This window comes from Triticum aestivum, chromosome 7B, assembly GCF_018294505.1.
Source record: "Triticum aestivum cultivar Chinese Spring chromosome 7B, IWGSC CS RefSeq v2.1, whole genome shotgun sequence".
NCBI classification, from domain to species: Eukaryota; Viridiplantae; Streptophyta; class Magnoliopsida; order Poales; family Poaceae; genus Triticum; species Triticum aestivum.
Genome location: NC_057813.1, coordinates 562,962,913 through 562,977,015, shown reverse-complemented (window position 1 = coordinate 562,977,015; position 14,103 = coordinate 562,962,913). Strand labels below are relative to the sequence as shown.

At 48.7% G+C, this 14,103-nt stretch overlaps 2 protein-coding genes across 3 annotated transcripts; both read left to right on the top strand.

Moving 5' to 3' along the window:
- The first annotated feature begins 7,676 nt into the window (after positions 1–7,676).
- LOC123159130 (protein NRT1/ PTR FAMILY 8.3) lies at positions 7,677–10,227 on the top strand. Its single transcript, XM_044576954.1, has 5 exons — positions 7,677–7,847; positions 7,996–8,095; positions 8,173–8,390; positions 8,560–9,101; positions 9,184–10,227. Exons 1-5 carry the CDS (start codon positions 7,794–7,796, stop codon positions 9,989–9,991), a joined length of 1,722 nt encoding a protein of 573 aa, XP_044432889.1. The 5' UTR covers positions 7,677–7,793; the 3' UTR covers positions 9,992–10,227.
- Positions 10,228–10,427: 200 nt separating this feature from the next.
- LOC123160825 (uncharacterized) lies at positions 10,428–11,930 on the top strand. 2 transcript variants are annotated; one of them, XM_044578659.1, is made up of 3 exons: positions 10,428–10,773; positions 10,902–11,067; positions 11,520–11,930. In XM_044578659.1, the coding sequence occupies exons 1-3, from the start codon at positions 10,538–10,540 to the stop codon at positions 11,655–11,657; spliced, it is 540 nt and encodes a 179-aa protein (XP_044434594.1). In that variant the 5' UTR covers positions 10,428–10,537; the 3' UTR covers positions 11,658–11,930. The 2 variants fall into 2 exon arrangements, with proteins under 2 accessions (XP_044434594.1, XP_044434593.1); XM_044578658.1 differs by having other exon boundaries at positions 10,921–11,808.
- The last annotated feature ends 2,173 nt before the right edge of the window (positions 11,931–14,103 follow it).

Genomic DNA, 14,103 nt, shown 5'->3' with positions numbered 1-14,103 from the left:
CACAGCATTGGTCGGATATTTGAGGTTCGAATTCCTCAGGGCTATCATGTTCCTCACTGTGTAGGCAATCCGCACTGGCGAATTCCTAACTCCTCAGTCAGAACAAATTCCTCAGAGACCAGAAGATCTTCGTCTCTGTCACTGAAAAAATTGACAGAACTAATATGAGATTTCCAATGGCTTCACTCGAAGGATTGGGTAGGTGTAGGATTTTGAGATGAGCATCACTTGGAAATCAGTTTCCTTAGTATTACCTCGACCCCCTTTAACAGTACGGTGTTTCCTATGACTCAAGAAAGAGAAAATGAAACTATGAAAACAAAAGTCTTCGCGCTTCATAATCCTCGCATGAATATCCAAGTCTTCAAGGTCACACCAATTTCTTCACTTTCAAAATCTTCAGGAGAACCAAAGTCTTCAGCCGAAGACATTCATTTTTAGGGGTCGACTTTCACTGTAAATATCAAACTCCTCATCGACTTATAGAGCCTGTGTATACTCACACACATATTAGTCCCTTAACCTATAAGTCTTCAATACACCAAAATCACTAAGGGGCACTAGATGCACTTACAGACCTCGATGAGGAAACGACGATGGTGGGGCGCGGATCAGGTACAGCTGCCGCTAGCAAGCTCCGGACGGGGATTGGGTGGAGTCGTCCGTGGATCACGATCAGGCCCTGATCACAATGGTGCCAGTGGGCAGGGTAACATGCACAAGTGCTGATTTGGACGTTCTTATTTATTTTCTTTCGAGGTAAATACGCTACAGGTACATAAACTTGTGTGGAATTCTCAAATTAGTCACAAAGTTACAAAATACAGATCTTTTGTCCAAAAACTTGCGTGTATGGTTCACCCTTCATCGATCCGGCAACAGAATTCAATATTAAGTTATGATAGTGTCAAAAGTTTAGAAGATTCATTTATGACAGTGAGAAAAGTTCAGAAGATTTAGTGTGCATAAAATTTAGAGAACTCATTTAGCAAAACTCAGTTCACAATTAGTACATGCAGTTAAAACTGCAGCACATTCACTTAATCATTCAGTTCTAGCAATGTAAAAACTACAAGAATTTTAGTTAACAAGTTCACAGAATTTAGACCTAGCTCATTGAATTTACAGGGTTGATTGAGTTCACCACTATATATGAACAACAGGGTACAATCAAACACCCAATGGATGACCAGATTTGACAACTTTCAAACACATGACGCGATATTTGGCCACATCGCAACTCCCTCTAAAACCAGATTTAACAACTTTCAAACATATGAATCAAAATGCGAAATCAATTTCTTTTTTGGAGAGTCGGCACCTGAGAAATGATTTAATTTTTAGAAAGGGGAGGGAATCCATTGCTTCATCTGCAATTTTTGTGCACAATTATAGGTCTTCCTTTACGTCCTGCCACGGCAATATTGAGGATGTTCCTAGTAACAAAGGTAAAGGAAAAATGGGAGGTGCTATTCCAGATTACGCACCCTTACAAGATCATGTTTTATGGAAACCTGCCCCAGGTGATTATATGAACTCAATGTTGATGCCAGTTATGTGGAGAGTATTAATGCGCTAGTGTGGGGGTGGTTGCTAGGAACTCATCTGGTGAAGTTATTATTTCCCCGTGGGATTTTCTAAGCAGTGTTCCAGCGTGAATGAAGCTGAGATGCGTGCATGCATGGCAGGCCTTTATATCGGTATCACTCTTCACGAATCCATTATTGTGAAGACTGGTTGTGCTTTTGTTTGTTCTCTCCTTGCAAATGAAAAGCTTGACAAATCTCCTCTCATTGATCTGAAGAAAGAAGCCTTGAGTATTTCGAGAATGATCAAAAAATTTAAAATTGCGAAATCAATCGGCTAGCCAATGGGGTGGCTCAGGAAATTGCGGAATTTAGCTTTATTAGTAAGTTAGATGGGATTCTTTTTAATAGTGTTCCGTCCTGCGTGATGAATTTTGTAATTAACGATTGTAATAACCTTTTTAATTAATTAATATAGGTTTTTTTTAAAAAAAAATACGAATCCAGTGATATAATTTTTGCTTCCTCCACAGTCGTTCTTGTTGGTTAAATTTATAATTAAATTTAGATTTTGAAAAGTACAGACGTACTACATTATGAAATGAAGGGACTAGTACTATTTTGAATCGGGAGATGGCAGCGTGGACTAAATCCAGATGGACCAAATCGAAAAGAATCCGTCCAATCCAGTCGTGCACGCACAAGTGTGAAAAAAAACTACTATACAGTACAACTAGCACTAGCACCGGGATCGAGATCTAATCAATTAGCACTCCACGATGATGCTTGGCCGTTCCTTGATAATATATTACCTCCGCCCTAGTTTATTGGTCAATTCGTATTTTGTGTCAAAATTTAACCATAAATTTAACTAACAGAATGTTAATATATGGCACAAAAAATTATATCATTGAATCCACATTAGAATATAGTTTCTAATGGTATAATTTTTTTATAATATGCATTAACACTTTGTCAGTTAAATCTACGGTTAAAATTAGAGACTAAATAAGATGGGGACCAATAACCAGGACAGAGGTAGTACTACACTTTCGACCAGCTTTTAGCGGTCCGTTATGCTAAATAAATTAATTAGGTATTATTTAATCTACTAGTTTTTGATAATTTAAGTCGGAACCCGGGTTCACATGAACCCGTGAATAGTAAAATAAAAAATAAAAAAAATCCAAAATAATTTGTGGTGTAAGACGAGAACTCCGTGCAAAATTTTATGAAGTTTAGACATTCGAAAAGCTCGTGGCGAATAAAGCAAAATCAAGCATGAACCATCGATTTTCAAAAGTTTCTTAGACACCCGAAGCATGTCTTTTTTGCCAGGAGCTCCTCAAATTTCTAAATTTTATGAAATTTTGTACAGGAGATCACGCATTTGAACATCTTGCTTGCAAAAAAATTCAGATCCTTTTGACCTTTTTACTATATTTGACGGTTTTACTGTTCATGCCCAGGCTCATCTTAGCCCGAGAGCCAAATCGTTGCATCGGTTGACAAAAAAGAATCTGCAGTTCGTGCCACCTCGTGCCCGTGGATTTACCCGACATGAGGACAGGGGCGGATCCACCATAGGGCATGGGTGTACAGATGTACACCCAAATATTTTTACAGAAAAATCATCCATACATGTACATGCATATACGACAGAAAAAAAGGCCCAGTTCAGGAGCAGCCTGCTGAACGTGTCCTGCATGTAAGCATGCATGTGTTAGGCCGTTTGGCACCGTAACAGGCTCGCTCTGTAGCATTGTTCTCCCACTTCTCCTTCCTCTCATCTACTCCCTCCGTTCCTAAATATAGGTTTTTGTAGAGATTTCACTATAAAACACACGGATGTATCCAGATGCATTTTAGAGTATCGATTCACTTATTTTGCTCCGTATATGGTCCATAGTGGAATCTTTTCAAAGACTTATATTTAGGAACGGATGGAGTACTAGCTAGATAATATTCCTTTTGTTTCTAAATATAAATCTTTGTAGAGATTTTAATATGGACTACATGTGGAGCAAAATGAGTGAATTATATTTTGAAATTCGTCTATTGCCGGACGTCTCCGACCACCACACCGACATTGTCGGACGTCCACAAGCAGCACCGACGCGCACGCTCGCCTTTACGACGGCGCTGTCCACCCTATAACCTTTGCTATTAGGGTGCAAAAAAAAAATTTGAACACCCAATATTGAATTCCTGGATCCGTCACTGCATGAGGATCAAGGCGAAACCCACGTGGACTGGCCGTCAACGACCAAGGCGATGTGCAACAATATTACTACTTCAGATAGAGCCGAATGGGGTCTCTATCTTTTTTTTTGCGGGGAATTTCAGAGAGCTTTATTGGTCCCCATCTCCAATTTTAGAGACTAAATAATAATGGGGTCTCTGTCTTATGTGTCAGGCATCTCCAACTAGTTGCCTACGGGACCCATTATCAAGAAGTGTATCCACGGTTTCTTGTACCAATTTGCTCTGGCACATTAATAAATTTGTTGGTGCTAATTCACTTCTTTTCAATAGATAGGCAAGATTATTGTTCCGGCGGATAACTATCTTATAACATTAATGTCTGAAGTCACTAATGACTCTCAAAATGCACGCATAATTCGGATCGCGCTGTTCAGACGTGTTGTGTCATCCAGTAAGGACCTGTATCGGTCCACGAGGCAGTCCGGACATAGTTTCCCCACAAACAGAAGACAAATGTGAGGGGCTGACCGCTCCCAAGCCCGTGTCTGACCACCCTGACCCATAAAACCTCCTCCCTCACCCCGCACGCTTCCCGCCCGAAAGGTCAGCGCTGCTCCAGAGCGCCTCATTCATGTCCGGCCAAAGCGGACGTGGCCTCTCACTGACACCGGCACTGAGGCGGTGCATCGGCCATGAGAATGCCGCCCGCGCCGCTTCCCAGTGCATGTGTCTGCTTCGCATTCAAATGACACGACGGTCGCCATCCGTTCACCTGCCACCCACATTAATGTCACACAGTTGCCGAGGCAGCTACTTCGGGGCCATCCCTCCATCCCTTTGTCGCTCACCATTGCTATATAAACGGTTGCCCCGGTCATAGCCGCAGTCACCCTCCTTCGATCATTTCTCCTCTCTGCACCACTCCCACCATGGCTTCTTCGCACTCCAAAGCTCTAGGGGATGGGCTGACAACGGACCAGAAGAAGGAGATGGCCGCCATTGCTTCCGGCTGGCTGGCCGGCAAGCAGCCGGAGGACGACGCGACCGACGATGAGCCGATGCCACCCTCCTCCTCCTCCCTACCACCCTCACTGATGCATTGCACCAAGACCATCAGCGAGACTCGTGCCCATTACATGGAGATGGTGCGAGAGGAGCGGCAGGAGCAGTTCCAGGAGGCGCAGGCCGACGCCGCCTACAACACCATCCCCTTTAGGAGCATCAGTAGGTGGAGTAGTAACTCGCCGCCAGCAGGGTGATCACGTCGGAAGTGGACCAGGCGAAGCAGACGACAAGCCATTTGGCCTCTGTACATATGTGATACGCCTTACGGGTAGTCATTTCTGAAAGGGGCCAAAAAAGCAGATAAGTTTTCTGCAGGTCATGAATAGGCTTAAGACCTAACATTTAGGAAAAAGTAATACCAGTGGATGTCGAGCCCCATCGCTACAAAAAGTTAGCTTAGACATTTTTCAATAAGGAGTATATATTAATATTACGAACATACCAATTACACCCAGTCTCTTCAACAACGCAATGCCCTAATTACATGACGGATGCACATAGCCAAAAAAACTAAAAAAGAAAGTCCCACTATAGTGTTCTGGGCCTTGCAGCAGCAGCACAACCACCACCAAAACAACACCTGATATCCATCTTCCTCAAAAGGGACGCCTCCAAGGAGGAAGCAGTGCACCAACGCCGTCGTCGCCCGATCGTAGATTTTCACCCCGGAGATAATCCTCGCTCTTAAAACAATGCATGTGATGTTGCTCCCACTTACATACCGCTGCTACGAATCCCAAAACTTCAAGCAAGTTCCTCAATGTCGTAGGCTTCAATCAACACTACTAGTCCTCTAATCTCGGCTTCCATGACGTTCTCCGCCTCTGACTTCACCATGGAGCAAAATAGATCTCCTGATGGCAACAAATAGTAGAGCTTTGCGCCGCTCGCTCCTTAACCGAGAACCAATAGGCACGACCAAATCCCACCCGATCCAGTAATCTCCAGGCATAACACGCCCATGGGAGTTCGCCGGCGGAGCCTTCCGGAACCCGCTACTCCAGCCAGATCAGGAAGGACAGGCGTCAGGCAGATCTTCATCTTGGCGCAAGAGGACCCTTGGATCGCCGCCTTTATTCGAGCACACCAGCAGGCCCCCACACTGTCGGTCGGAGCAGCAAGGGAGAAGGCAGCCGCAACGCACGACCACAAACAGTCCGTGGCAGGGGGCAACCCAAATCAGACCCTTAGGCCCTGATCTGACGCACAACTGCGCCGCTGGATATTGGTGCCGACGTTGCGCACCACCCGCCACGAAGACGCCATTCCGGCTTCAGGCCACAGCTATAGGTCGCGCCACCCTTCAACCGCTGCCACCACTCCACAACCGCCCATGGAGCCGCCGCCACGGTGCACTCTCCTCCCCTTCGTCTTTAGACGAGAAGGGCGCCGCCTCCGCTGCCAGCATCGGCGGCGGCCACGACCAGGGGCACGCCGATGAAGGGGACTGGAGGGGACGGGGAATGATCCTCCAGAGTCGCCCGAGCGGAGGCGACCTGGGAGGCGGTTAGGTTTCGGATGGGTTTCGGACCACTGTTGTTGATCTGGGGCCTTCCCTTCCCTTCCCTCCCTTGGCAGAGAAGGCGAGGGTCGCGGGAGATGGGTGGAGCGGCATCGCTGGAGGGAGAGGAGGCAGACGGAGTTGGGGCTGGGGCGGCGGCGGGGTCAGGGCCAGTTAGGTTAGACATAGTCACGAGCTAACATTCTTTGATTTTTATTCGTCTGTGATTTATGGCTCGGGGGGCAACTATGAATCACCAAATCACTCCTAATATAAGTGTCTGAGCCGTGATGATTCAGACACTTTTTGTCATTCAACAGAAATCTGAACATGCCGAGGACACACCAACTCAACCTTAAACCCCGCCACAAATACATTTTTATGCTCTTCTCTTCTATCCTCTCTCCATTGTTCAAAGGACCGATATTTGATGAATATGGTTGGACGCCGTGACGTGTTTGTGGATATTTAATGATGTCCGTTTTGATGAATGGTGTTAGTGTTGCTCTAATACTTTCCGTTGGTGCCTTGGCGGTTGCAGCGTCCACATTCACATATCGTTTTCTTCCCCGCACAAGGCAGCTTGGCTGTTTAATTAGCGTATGTCGTGAACAACTCCAATAGATCTCGCATCTCTTAAAGAACTATCGTTTAAGGAAAGTTGGGGCAAAAAAAACCTCCACCGATTCCGTAAACCCAGAAAAATATTACGGGATCATGTATAATCACCTCCTTCGTCCTGCAAGTTTACGGAAAGATGGCCCTTCCCCTATAATTTGACGGGTAAAAGACCGCTTGAAAGTTCATGATGAGTGTCGCGTGCCGCCACTCTGGCACGTCGCCTAACGCCGCTTAGTCGTGTCGCCGATTTGCAACCGCACCTCCACTTCCCTGCTTTGTCGCATCGTCCCTCTACCGCCGCCGCCGCAGCAAGGCCTGGAGCCGCCGTCGTGCCTCCCATGCTGCGTCTCCCCGTGCCGGCCTCCGCGGCAGGACGGCCGCAGTACCGCCACTGCTGCCGTCGCGCTGCCCCCACGCACGGGCCAACGCCTCGACGCGCTCCTGCCGCCTCCGCGCCGGTGCGCCGTTGCGCCACCGCCCTGCACCGCACCATGCAGTTCACGGACACACACACACACGTCTCAATGACATGCGGGTCCTACGCCATTAGCTAGGTTTATTTAACAAAAAATAGAAATAAAACAAATTTTACGGAAAGAGGTTCACCTTTACGGGAATTTTTTTTACAGGAGCTGTTGAAGTTGCTCGTCTAGTGCTGAAAGCTAGGGCGTTAGATATTTTCTAGTTTTGTGATCTTTAATCTTTCCTGCATAAGAGTGCAGACAAACGCTTCCCATTGTCCCATTGGAGATGCTCTCGGCTCTTTAATTATAGATAGACCGCGGAAATTTTCTCGATGCCAACAACGTGGGGAGGCTGCACGGGCCAATTGCAGCACTTGACAAGCGAGAGGCGTAGGCTCCCAAGCTCCCGCCATGGCCTCCATTGGCGAGCACACCGTGGCCCTGCTTGCCCGCCTTCCCGCCGAGGTCTCGCCCCCCTAGCCTCTGCCTCCTTCGTCGTGATTATTTTCTCTACAACTCCTTCATGTTCTTTCTCCCTTTCGCCTGCGTATTATTTCAACCCCTGGCATGGATTATGTTTCGCTGTTAATTTTGGTGGGGATTGCCGTCGCAGGCAGCGGAGGCGTACACCACCGACGGGTCCCTTGATTTCGACGGGAACCCGGCTCTGAAGAATCGCACAGGTGGATGGCGTGCGTGCCGCTCAGTTCTTGGTAATTTATGTCGCGTTCACCTGTTCTTCGTAGTAAAATTCTTTGCGTGATGATTAATTCAAGTTTTAATCTTGCAGGTACCGAGTTCTGCTACTGCCTGGCGTTCTTCGGCATCTCCTGCAACCTCGTCACGTACCTCACCGGCGTCCTGGGCCAGAGCAACGTCGCCGCGGCGAGGAACGTGTCCACCTGGCAGGCCACCTGCTTCCTCATGCCCCTCGGCGGCGCTGTCGTGGCCGACTCCTACTGCGGAAGGTACCACACCATGGTCGTATCCTGCTTCATCGGCGTCGCAGTACGTTACTTGATCCTCCTCCCGACCGCTCTCAATTAAGAATTTTTCATCCTGGAGCACTTCAATTAATCACCACTCTGCAGTCTACATCCTGCCTGGTCCTATTTGATAAAATTCAGATAGCATTCTGCAAGATCGTTAGAATTTGGTGCCTGTGCTTTTTGGGCAGGGCATGCTGATGACAGCATTCTCGGCGTACCTCCCGCTGCTCGTCAAGAACGGCCTCACCTCGTCGGACATGGTTACGGTTCAGGGGTTCGTCTTGTTTGTCGGCCTATACATGATTGCCATTGGATTGGGCGGCCTCCGGCCGTGCCTCATGTCCTTCGGCGCCGACCAGTTCGACGACGGCGATCTGTCGGAGCGCGCCACCAAGGGCTCCTTCTTCAACTGGTACGTGTTCAACATGAACTGCGCATCGCTCATATCAAGCACGGGCATCGTGTGGGTGCAGGATCATTATGGCTGGGCACTGGGCCTGACCATCCCAGCGCTCGTCCTGGCCGCCGGCCTATCTTGCCTGGTTGCGGCGTCGCGGACGTACAGATTTCAGCGAACCCGTGGCAGCCCGCTCACCAGAGTGTGCCAGGTCGTCGTCGCTGCCGTGAGGAAGTTCAGCGTCGACACGCCGGCTGATAGCTCTCTGCTCTACGACATGCGGGAGGACGACCTCGCCGGAGTTCCGAGGATCCAGCACACCACTGATCTCCGGTCAGTTACTACAATCCTCTGAGCTTACCTCCGCGTGCTTGGTTACAACTAGACTGATTTGATATGCTGCTTGCTTGATTAGATTCTTCGACAAGGCTGCCATTGTCGTGGCTTCCGACAAGGAGGTGGAGGCGGCAGCAGCGCCAGCGCGGACCAGCCCGTGGAGACTCTGCGTCGTGACACAGGTCGAGGAGTTCAAGATTCTCGTGCGGATGCTGCCGCTCTGGGCGACCGTCGTGTTCTTCTATGCCGTGTCGGCGCAGATCACGTCGACGTTCGTCGAGCAAGGCATGGCGATGGACGCCACCGTCGGCTCCGTGCGCGTCCCGCCGGCATCCATGTCCACCTTCGATATACTCACCATCATCCTCCTGGTCCCGCTCTACGACCGGGCTTTCGTTCCGACTGCCAGGAGGCTCACCGGGAGCGAGAAGGGCATCTCGGAGCTGCAGAGGATCGGTGCCGGACTCGCCATGCCCGTGCTCGCCATGTCCGCCGCGGCGCTCTTAGAGACGGCGCGCCTCCGTGCGGCGCCAAACTCGACGAGCGTGCTGTGGCAGGCGCCGCAGTACGCGCTGGTGGGAGTGGGCGAGGTGCTCACCACCATCGGGCAGCTCGACTTCTTCTACGGCCAGGCGCCGGCCGCGATGAAGACCGTGTGCACGGCGCTTGGGCTCCTCGCGATAGCGGCTGGCGGCTACCTGAGCTCGTTCCTACTGACGGCCGTGCAGTGGGCGACGGCGACTGGCGGCGCGCCGGGGTGGATCCCCGACGACCTGAACGAGGGACACCTGGACCGCTTCTTCTGGATGATGGCTGGACTTGGTTGTTTGAATCTGATGGCGTTTGGGAGCTGCGCCAGGAGGTACAAATCCAGGAAGAGTTGCTGATTTTTTCAGTTGCCTCACCGTGGGCCGAGAACTTTTTTTTTGGCAGCCCACGGTGCATGGTGCCCCTAGATAAAGCACGATTCATCAGCAAGAGAAATGGTCCTAAAAAGATCAGCAATAGTAAACCACTTCAAGAATGTGAACTGGGTTCACTTGTGTTGCGGGGGGAGTCGATGTTAAGCCCAGCTAAAAGTCGATAATATACATGAGATTTTTGCTCAACTCATTTTTTTTTGAATAAAGGGTGAATTTTATTGGCTTAAAATGGAGCATCAATAGAATACAAATAAAACATGGAAAATGTTTAGAAACGGCGGACCGGCCGAACGTTCAGCCGGTCACACCGCTCACTCGCCTAGCGCAGCTACACACAAGCACTAAACGCGTGGCTACAGCTACACACAGGCATTAAACGCGTGGCTGTTGGGGGCCAGGCACCACCCGTGACTCACGTCTTCTTATCCATTCGATGCTTATCCGTATTCCTATCCAACCGGCCGCGTCTTCCTCCCCATCCACCCGCAGCCAGGAGGCGAGCTCATCGCCATGGCCGTCGGCGACTCGATGCGCCTCCTGTGGATCGACGACGCGGGATGCATCCCTCTCCATGGCCGTTCGCAGCCACGGGCACACTCGTCGCCTTGTCCGCCTCCGCCAACAGCTGGATGTGCGCCCTCTCCATGGCCGCCACAGCCAGGGTGCGCCAGTCGCCATGGCCAAGCTGCAACCGGCCACGGCGGCGGCGAGTTCGTGCTGGAACCGAGGGGGTTTGCTGGAACCAGGTATTTTTTTGCTAGATCCACCTTTGATTTTGCTACAACCCCTTTCATTTTTTGCTACCACCCCCATTCGATTTTTATGAACATCTTTGCTTTTTGTTGGAACCGGTGCCCTGATTTGCTACAACCAGCTGTTGTGTGTGCTACAAGGTCGATGACTTGCCGGAGGAAGCTACATCCAGCGGCGAAGAGTGCTGCATCCAACACCGTTCGATGTCGGGAGCTGCAACCGTGCACGTTGGAGCTGCAATTGGCTACTGGAGGAGCTGCAAGAGGGGAGGCCATTTTTGCGAATGTGTTTTCTTTTTGCCGAACCAATTTTGTTTTTGCTGGAACCGATGTATTTTTTTGCTGGAACCGAGATATTTTTTTTTTGCTTCAACGACTGCAGAGCTCTCAAATGCTCATGTCGTTTTTGCTGGAACCTAAGTTTGATTGTGTTGGAAGGATTTTTGATTTTGCTTCAACCGACCACCGGACTTTGATCCGTGGAGAAGATTTTTGCTGGAAGAATTTTGCTGCTTCCGATTTTTGCTGCTTGGCACTCTGACCCCCCGCGAGCCAGAGACGAAGAGATGCTACAACTAGACACCCGAGCGCTGTCATTACTGGAAGCTAAAATCTAGCAAATTGTTCTGCTATCACCATGTTTTTTTAACTGAAAGGAGCTCCAATTTTTTGCTTCCACCATGTTCTGTTTTTGTTGGATCCAGCTGTATTTTTGTTTCCACCATGACGACGACCGGCAGCGACACAGCCACCGCCGCCCGGCAGTGACGACGGTGCCCGGCGACCAGTGGGGAGGGCGGCAACAGGCGAGTGCTCCAGGCGGTGCTTCAAGGCGGCGCATAGCTCATCCATGGAGGCGGGATGGATTTTTTTTCTAAAAGAAGATGCCTAACGAAAGAAGACGAGGAAATCGTACGGCTATGCATTATTCTATCGGACGATGCTGGTACGACCGGCCCAAAATTGGACCGGTGCGCCGGCGCCTAGTACCGCCCATAAAACATGCACACACCTGTTCTCGTGATTGTGGAAAAATGTTTCATACCTTTCAAAAAAATCGTAACACTTAAAGATGTTTCGCACGTCTAAAAAAATGTTCATGCCATTTATGAAAAATATTCAATGTGTGTTAAAACAATATTTACCGGGTATTTTAAAAATGTTCAATGTGCATTTGGCGAATGTTTAATATTCATTCAAAAAATTGTTCAACGTCTATTTGGAAAATGTTCATTATGTATCTGAAAAAAAGTTACAATAAAAATTATTCAGTGTGCATTTCACAAATGTTCAACATGTATTTGAAAAATTTCAACGCGTTTCTAAACACTATTCAGGGTTTATATGAGAATTGTTCAACTTGTATTAAAAAATGACATGTATTTGAAAGAAAAAAGGAGTAAAATAAATGAACAAACGCCCCCCCCCCCCCCCCCCCAAAAGGAAAAACAGACACAATGAAAAGCAATGCAAAAACACACAGAAACAAAGAAGGAAAAAGCCCACATGGAACCTTCTAAACATAGCTCTTCGACAAATGTTCATTTCATTTATGAAAAATGTTCAATGTGTGTAAAAACAATGTTCACCTTGTATTTAAAAGATGTTCAATATACATTAGAAAAAAAGTTCAACGTGTATTTGGAAAATGTTCATTGTGTATCTGAAAAATATTCAACATGTATAAAATAGTATTCAATATGCATTTGACAATTGCTCAGCATTATTTGGATAAAATATTAAATATGTATTATAGTTCAACATATATCTAAAATATGTTGAGGGTTTATGGCAAAATGTTTAACTTGTATTAAAAAAATTGACATATATTTGAAAATTTGAAAAAGACAAAAAGGTATAGAAAATAGGACAAAGAAAAGCCCAAAGAACAGCAATGAAAACCGATACAGAAACGCAAAGAAACAAAGAAAGAAAAAGCACACGCGGAAGCTTCTTAAACCGGTCCAAACCGGTCTATAAAAACTTCCCAAGCCCGCTCCCAGAAACCGGCCCATTAGCGGAAGCGCCGGAGGAGAGACGAGCATACATCTCGCAGTATAAGCGAGACATAACTGTTGTGCGACCACACCGGCCGCTCAAAACACAAATCTTGCGCGACCAAGGGCGCCAAGGGCAACCTGCCTTCGCTTCAACGCGCTCAACTTCTGCAAGCTGAGAAGAACATGGAGATTGAAGGTAATAGCCCCCCCCCCCAATCTCGTTTTACGATTCTAGATTCCTTCTCGAACGATCACTTGGGTGCGGTCTTGGGGGATAGTGGGGTTGATATGACAAATGCGAGCGAGGCTCGTGAGCTGATTTCCCTCATTCGTTCGAAAGAACTTGCGCAGGCAGCTCTAGCTCGAGCTGCGGTTGCGCGGGTGGCCGTTCAGGTTGGGGATGTAGGGACATCCTCGCCCGTGGTTGCGCAGCCTGATCAGGGATAGGTAGCGGCAGGGGCAGCTGTCGTCTCCCTTCCTCGTTTGCAGTCTAAGACGAGGCGTGTGGCTAAAGCCGTGACCTCGCGAGGAATCCATCTTTGCAATCGTATCATCTAAATGCGGTTTCTCTTTTGGAACATCCGCGGCTTCGGCCACGTTGGGAGGCAGGCCCAGCTTAAGGAATACATGCGCAATGAGGGCATTGACGCGGTAGGCATCCAGGAAACTATTAAGGCTGAATTCCACCAGCAAGATTTGCTTGCGATCGATCCCCTGGAGAGATTCGCGTGGCACTGGACCCTGGCTCGCGGGCACTCGGGCGGCATGCATTTAGGCCTAAATAGTGGATGCTTTGAGGTGTTGTCTTGGGAGACAGACACCTTTTTTATTTCTGCCCACGTTCGGCACAGGGCAACGCTCTGCGAGTGGGTAGTGATCGTGGTGTATGGCCCCTCCGACCACTCGCGCTCTCACGAGTTCCTGGACGAGATTCAGGCAGTGGTGGGACACTCGGTCGCCCTCAATCTCCCTCTCGTAATGGGGGAGATTTTAACTTGATCCGCACGGGAGCGGACAAAAACAACACGAACATAAACTATAGAATAGGGTTTCTATGTTTAATAACACGATTGCATCCATGGCACTTAGGGAAGTGGCCAGAATTGGGGCGCGTTTCACTTGGACCAACAAACAGCTCTCGCCGGTGCGATCTGTGCTTGACTGGGTGTTCGTGATGGCCGAATGGGAGGTGTTGTTCCCCATGTGCTCGCTGGTAGCTGAGACTCGTATTGGGTCTGACCACGTCCCTATGGTTCTGTCTACTGGGGAGGATAGGCTGAGCCGAAGTACTCGTTTCTTCTTTGAAACAGCCTGGTTCGAAATC

Bases quoted from the DNA above. Each gene is read 5' to 3' on its own strand.
- LOC123160825 (XM_044578658.1), top strand. From the start codon at position 10,538: ATGGCCGTCGGCGACTCGATGCGCCTCCTGTGGATCGACGACGCGGGA. The intron at 10,774-10,920 runs GTATTTTTTTGC...GTGTGCTACAAG, and splicing joins AGGGGGTTTGCTGGAACCAG to GTCGATGACTTGCCGGAGGA.
- LOC123159130 (XM_044576954.1), top strand. From the start codon at position 7,794: ATGGCCTCCATTGGCGAGCACACCGTGGCCCTGCTTGCCCGCCTTCCC. The intron at 7,848-7,995 runs GTCTCGCCCCCC...TTGCCGTCGCAG, and splicing joins TTGCCCGCCTTCCCGCCGAG to GCAGCGGAGGCGTACACCAC. The intron at 8,391-8,559 runs GTACGTTACTTG...CTTTTTGGGCAG, and splicing joins CCTGCTTCATCGGCGTCGCA to GGCATGCTGATGACAGCATT.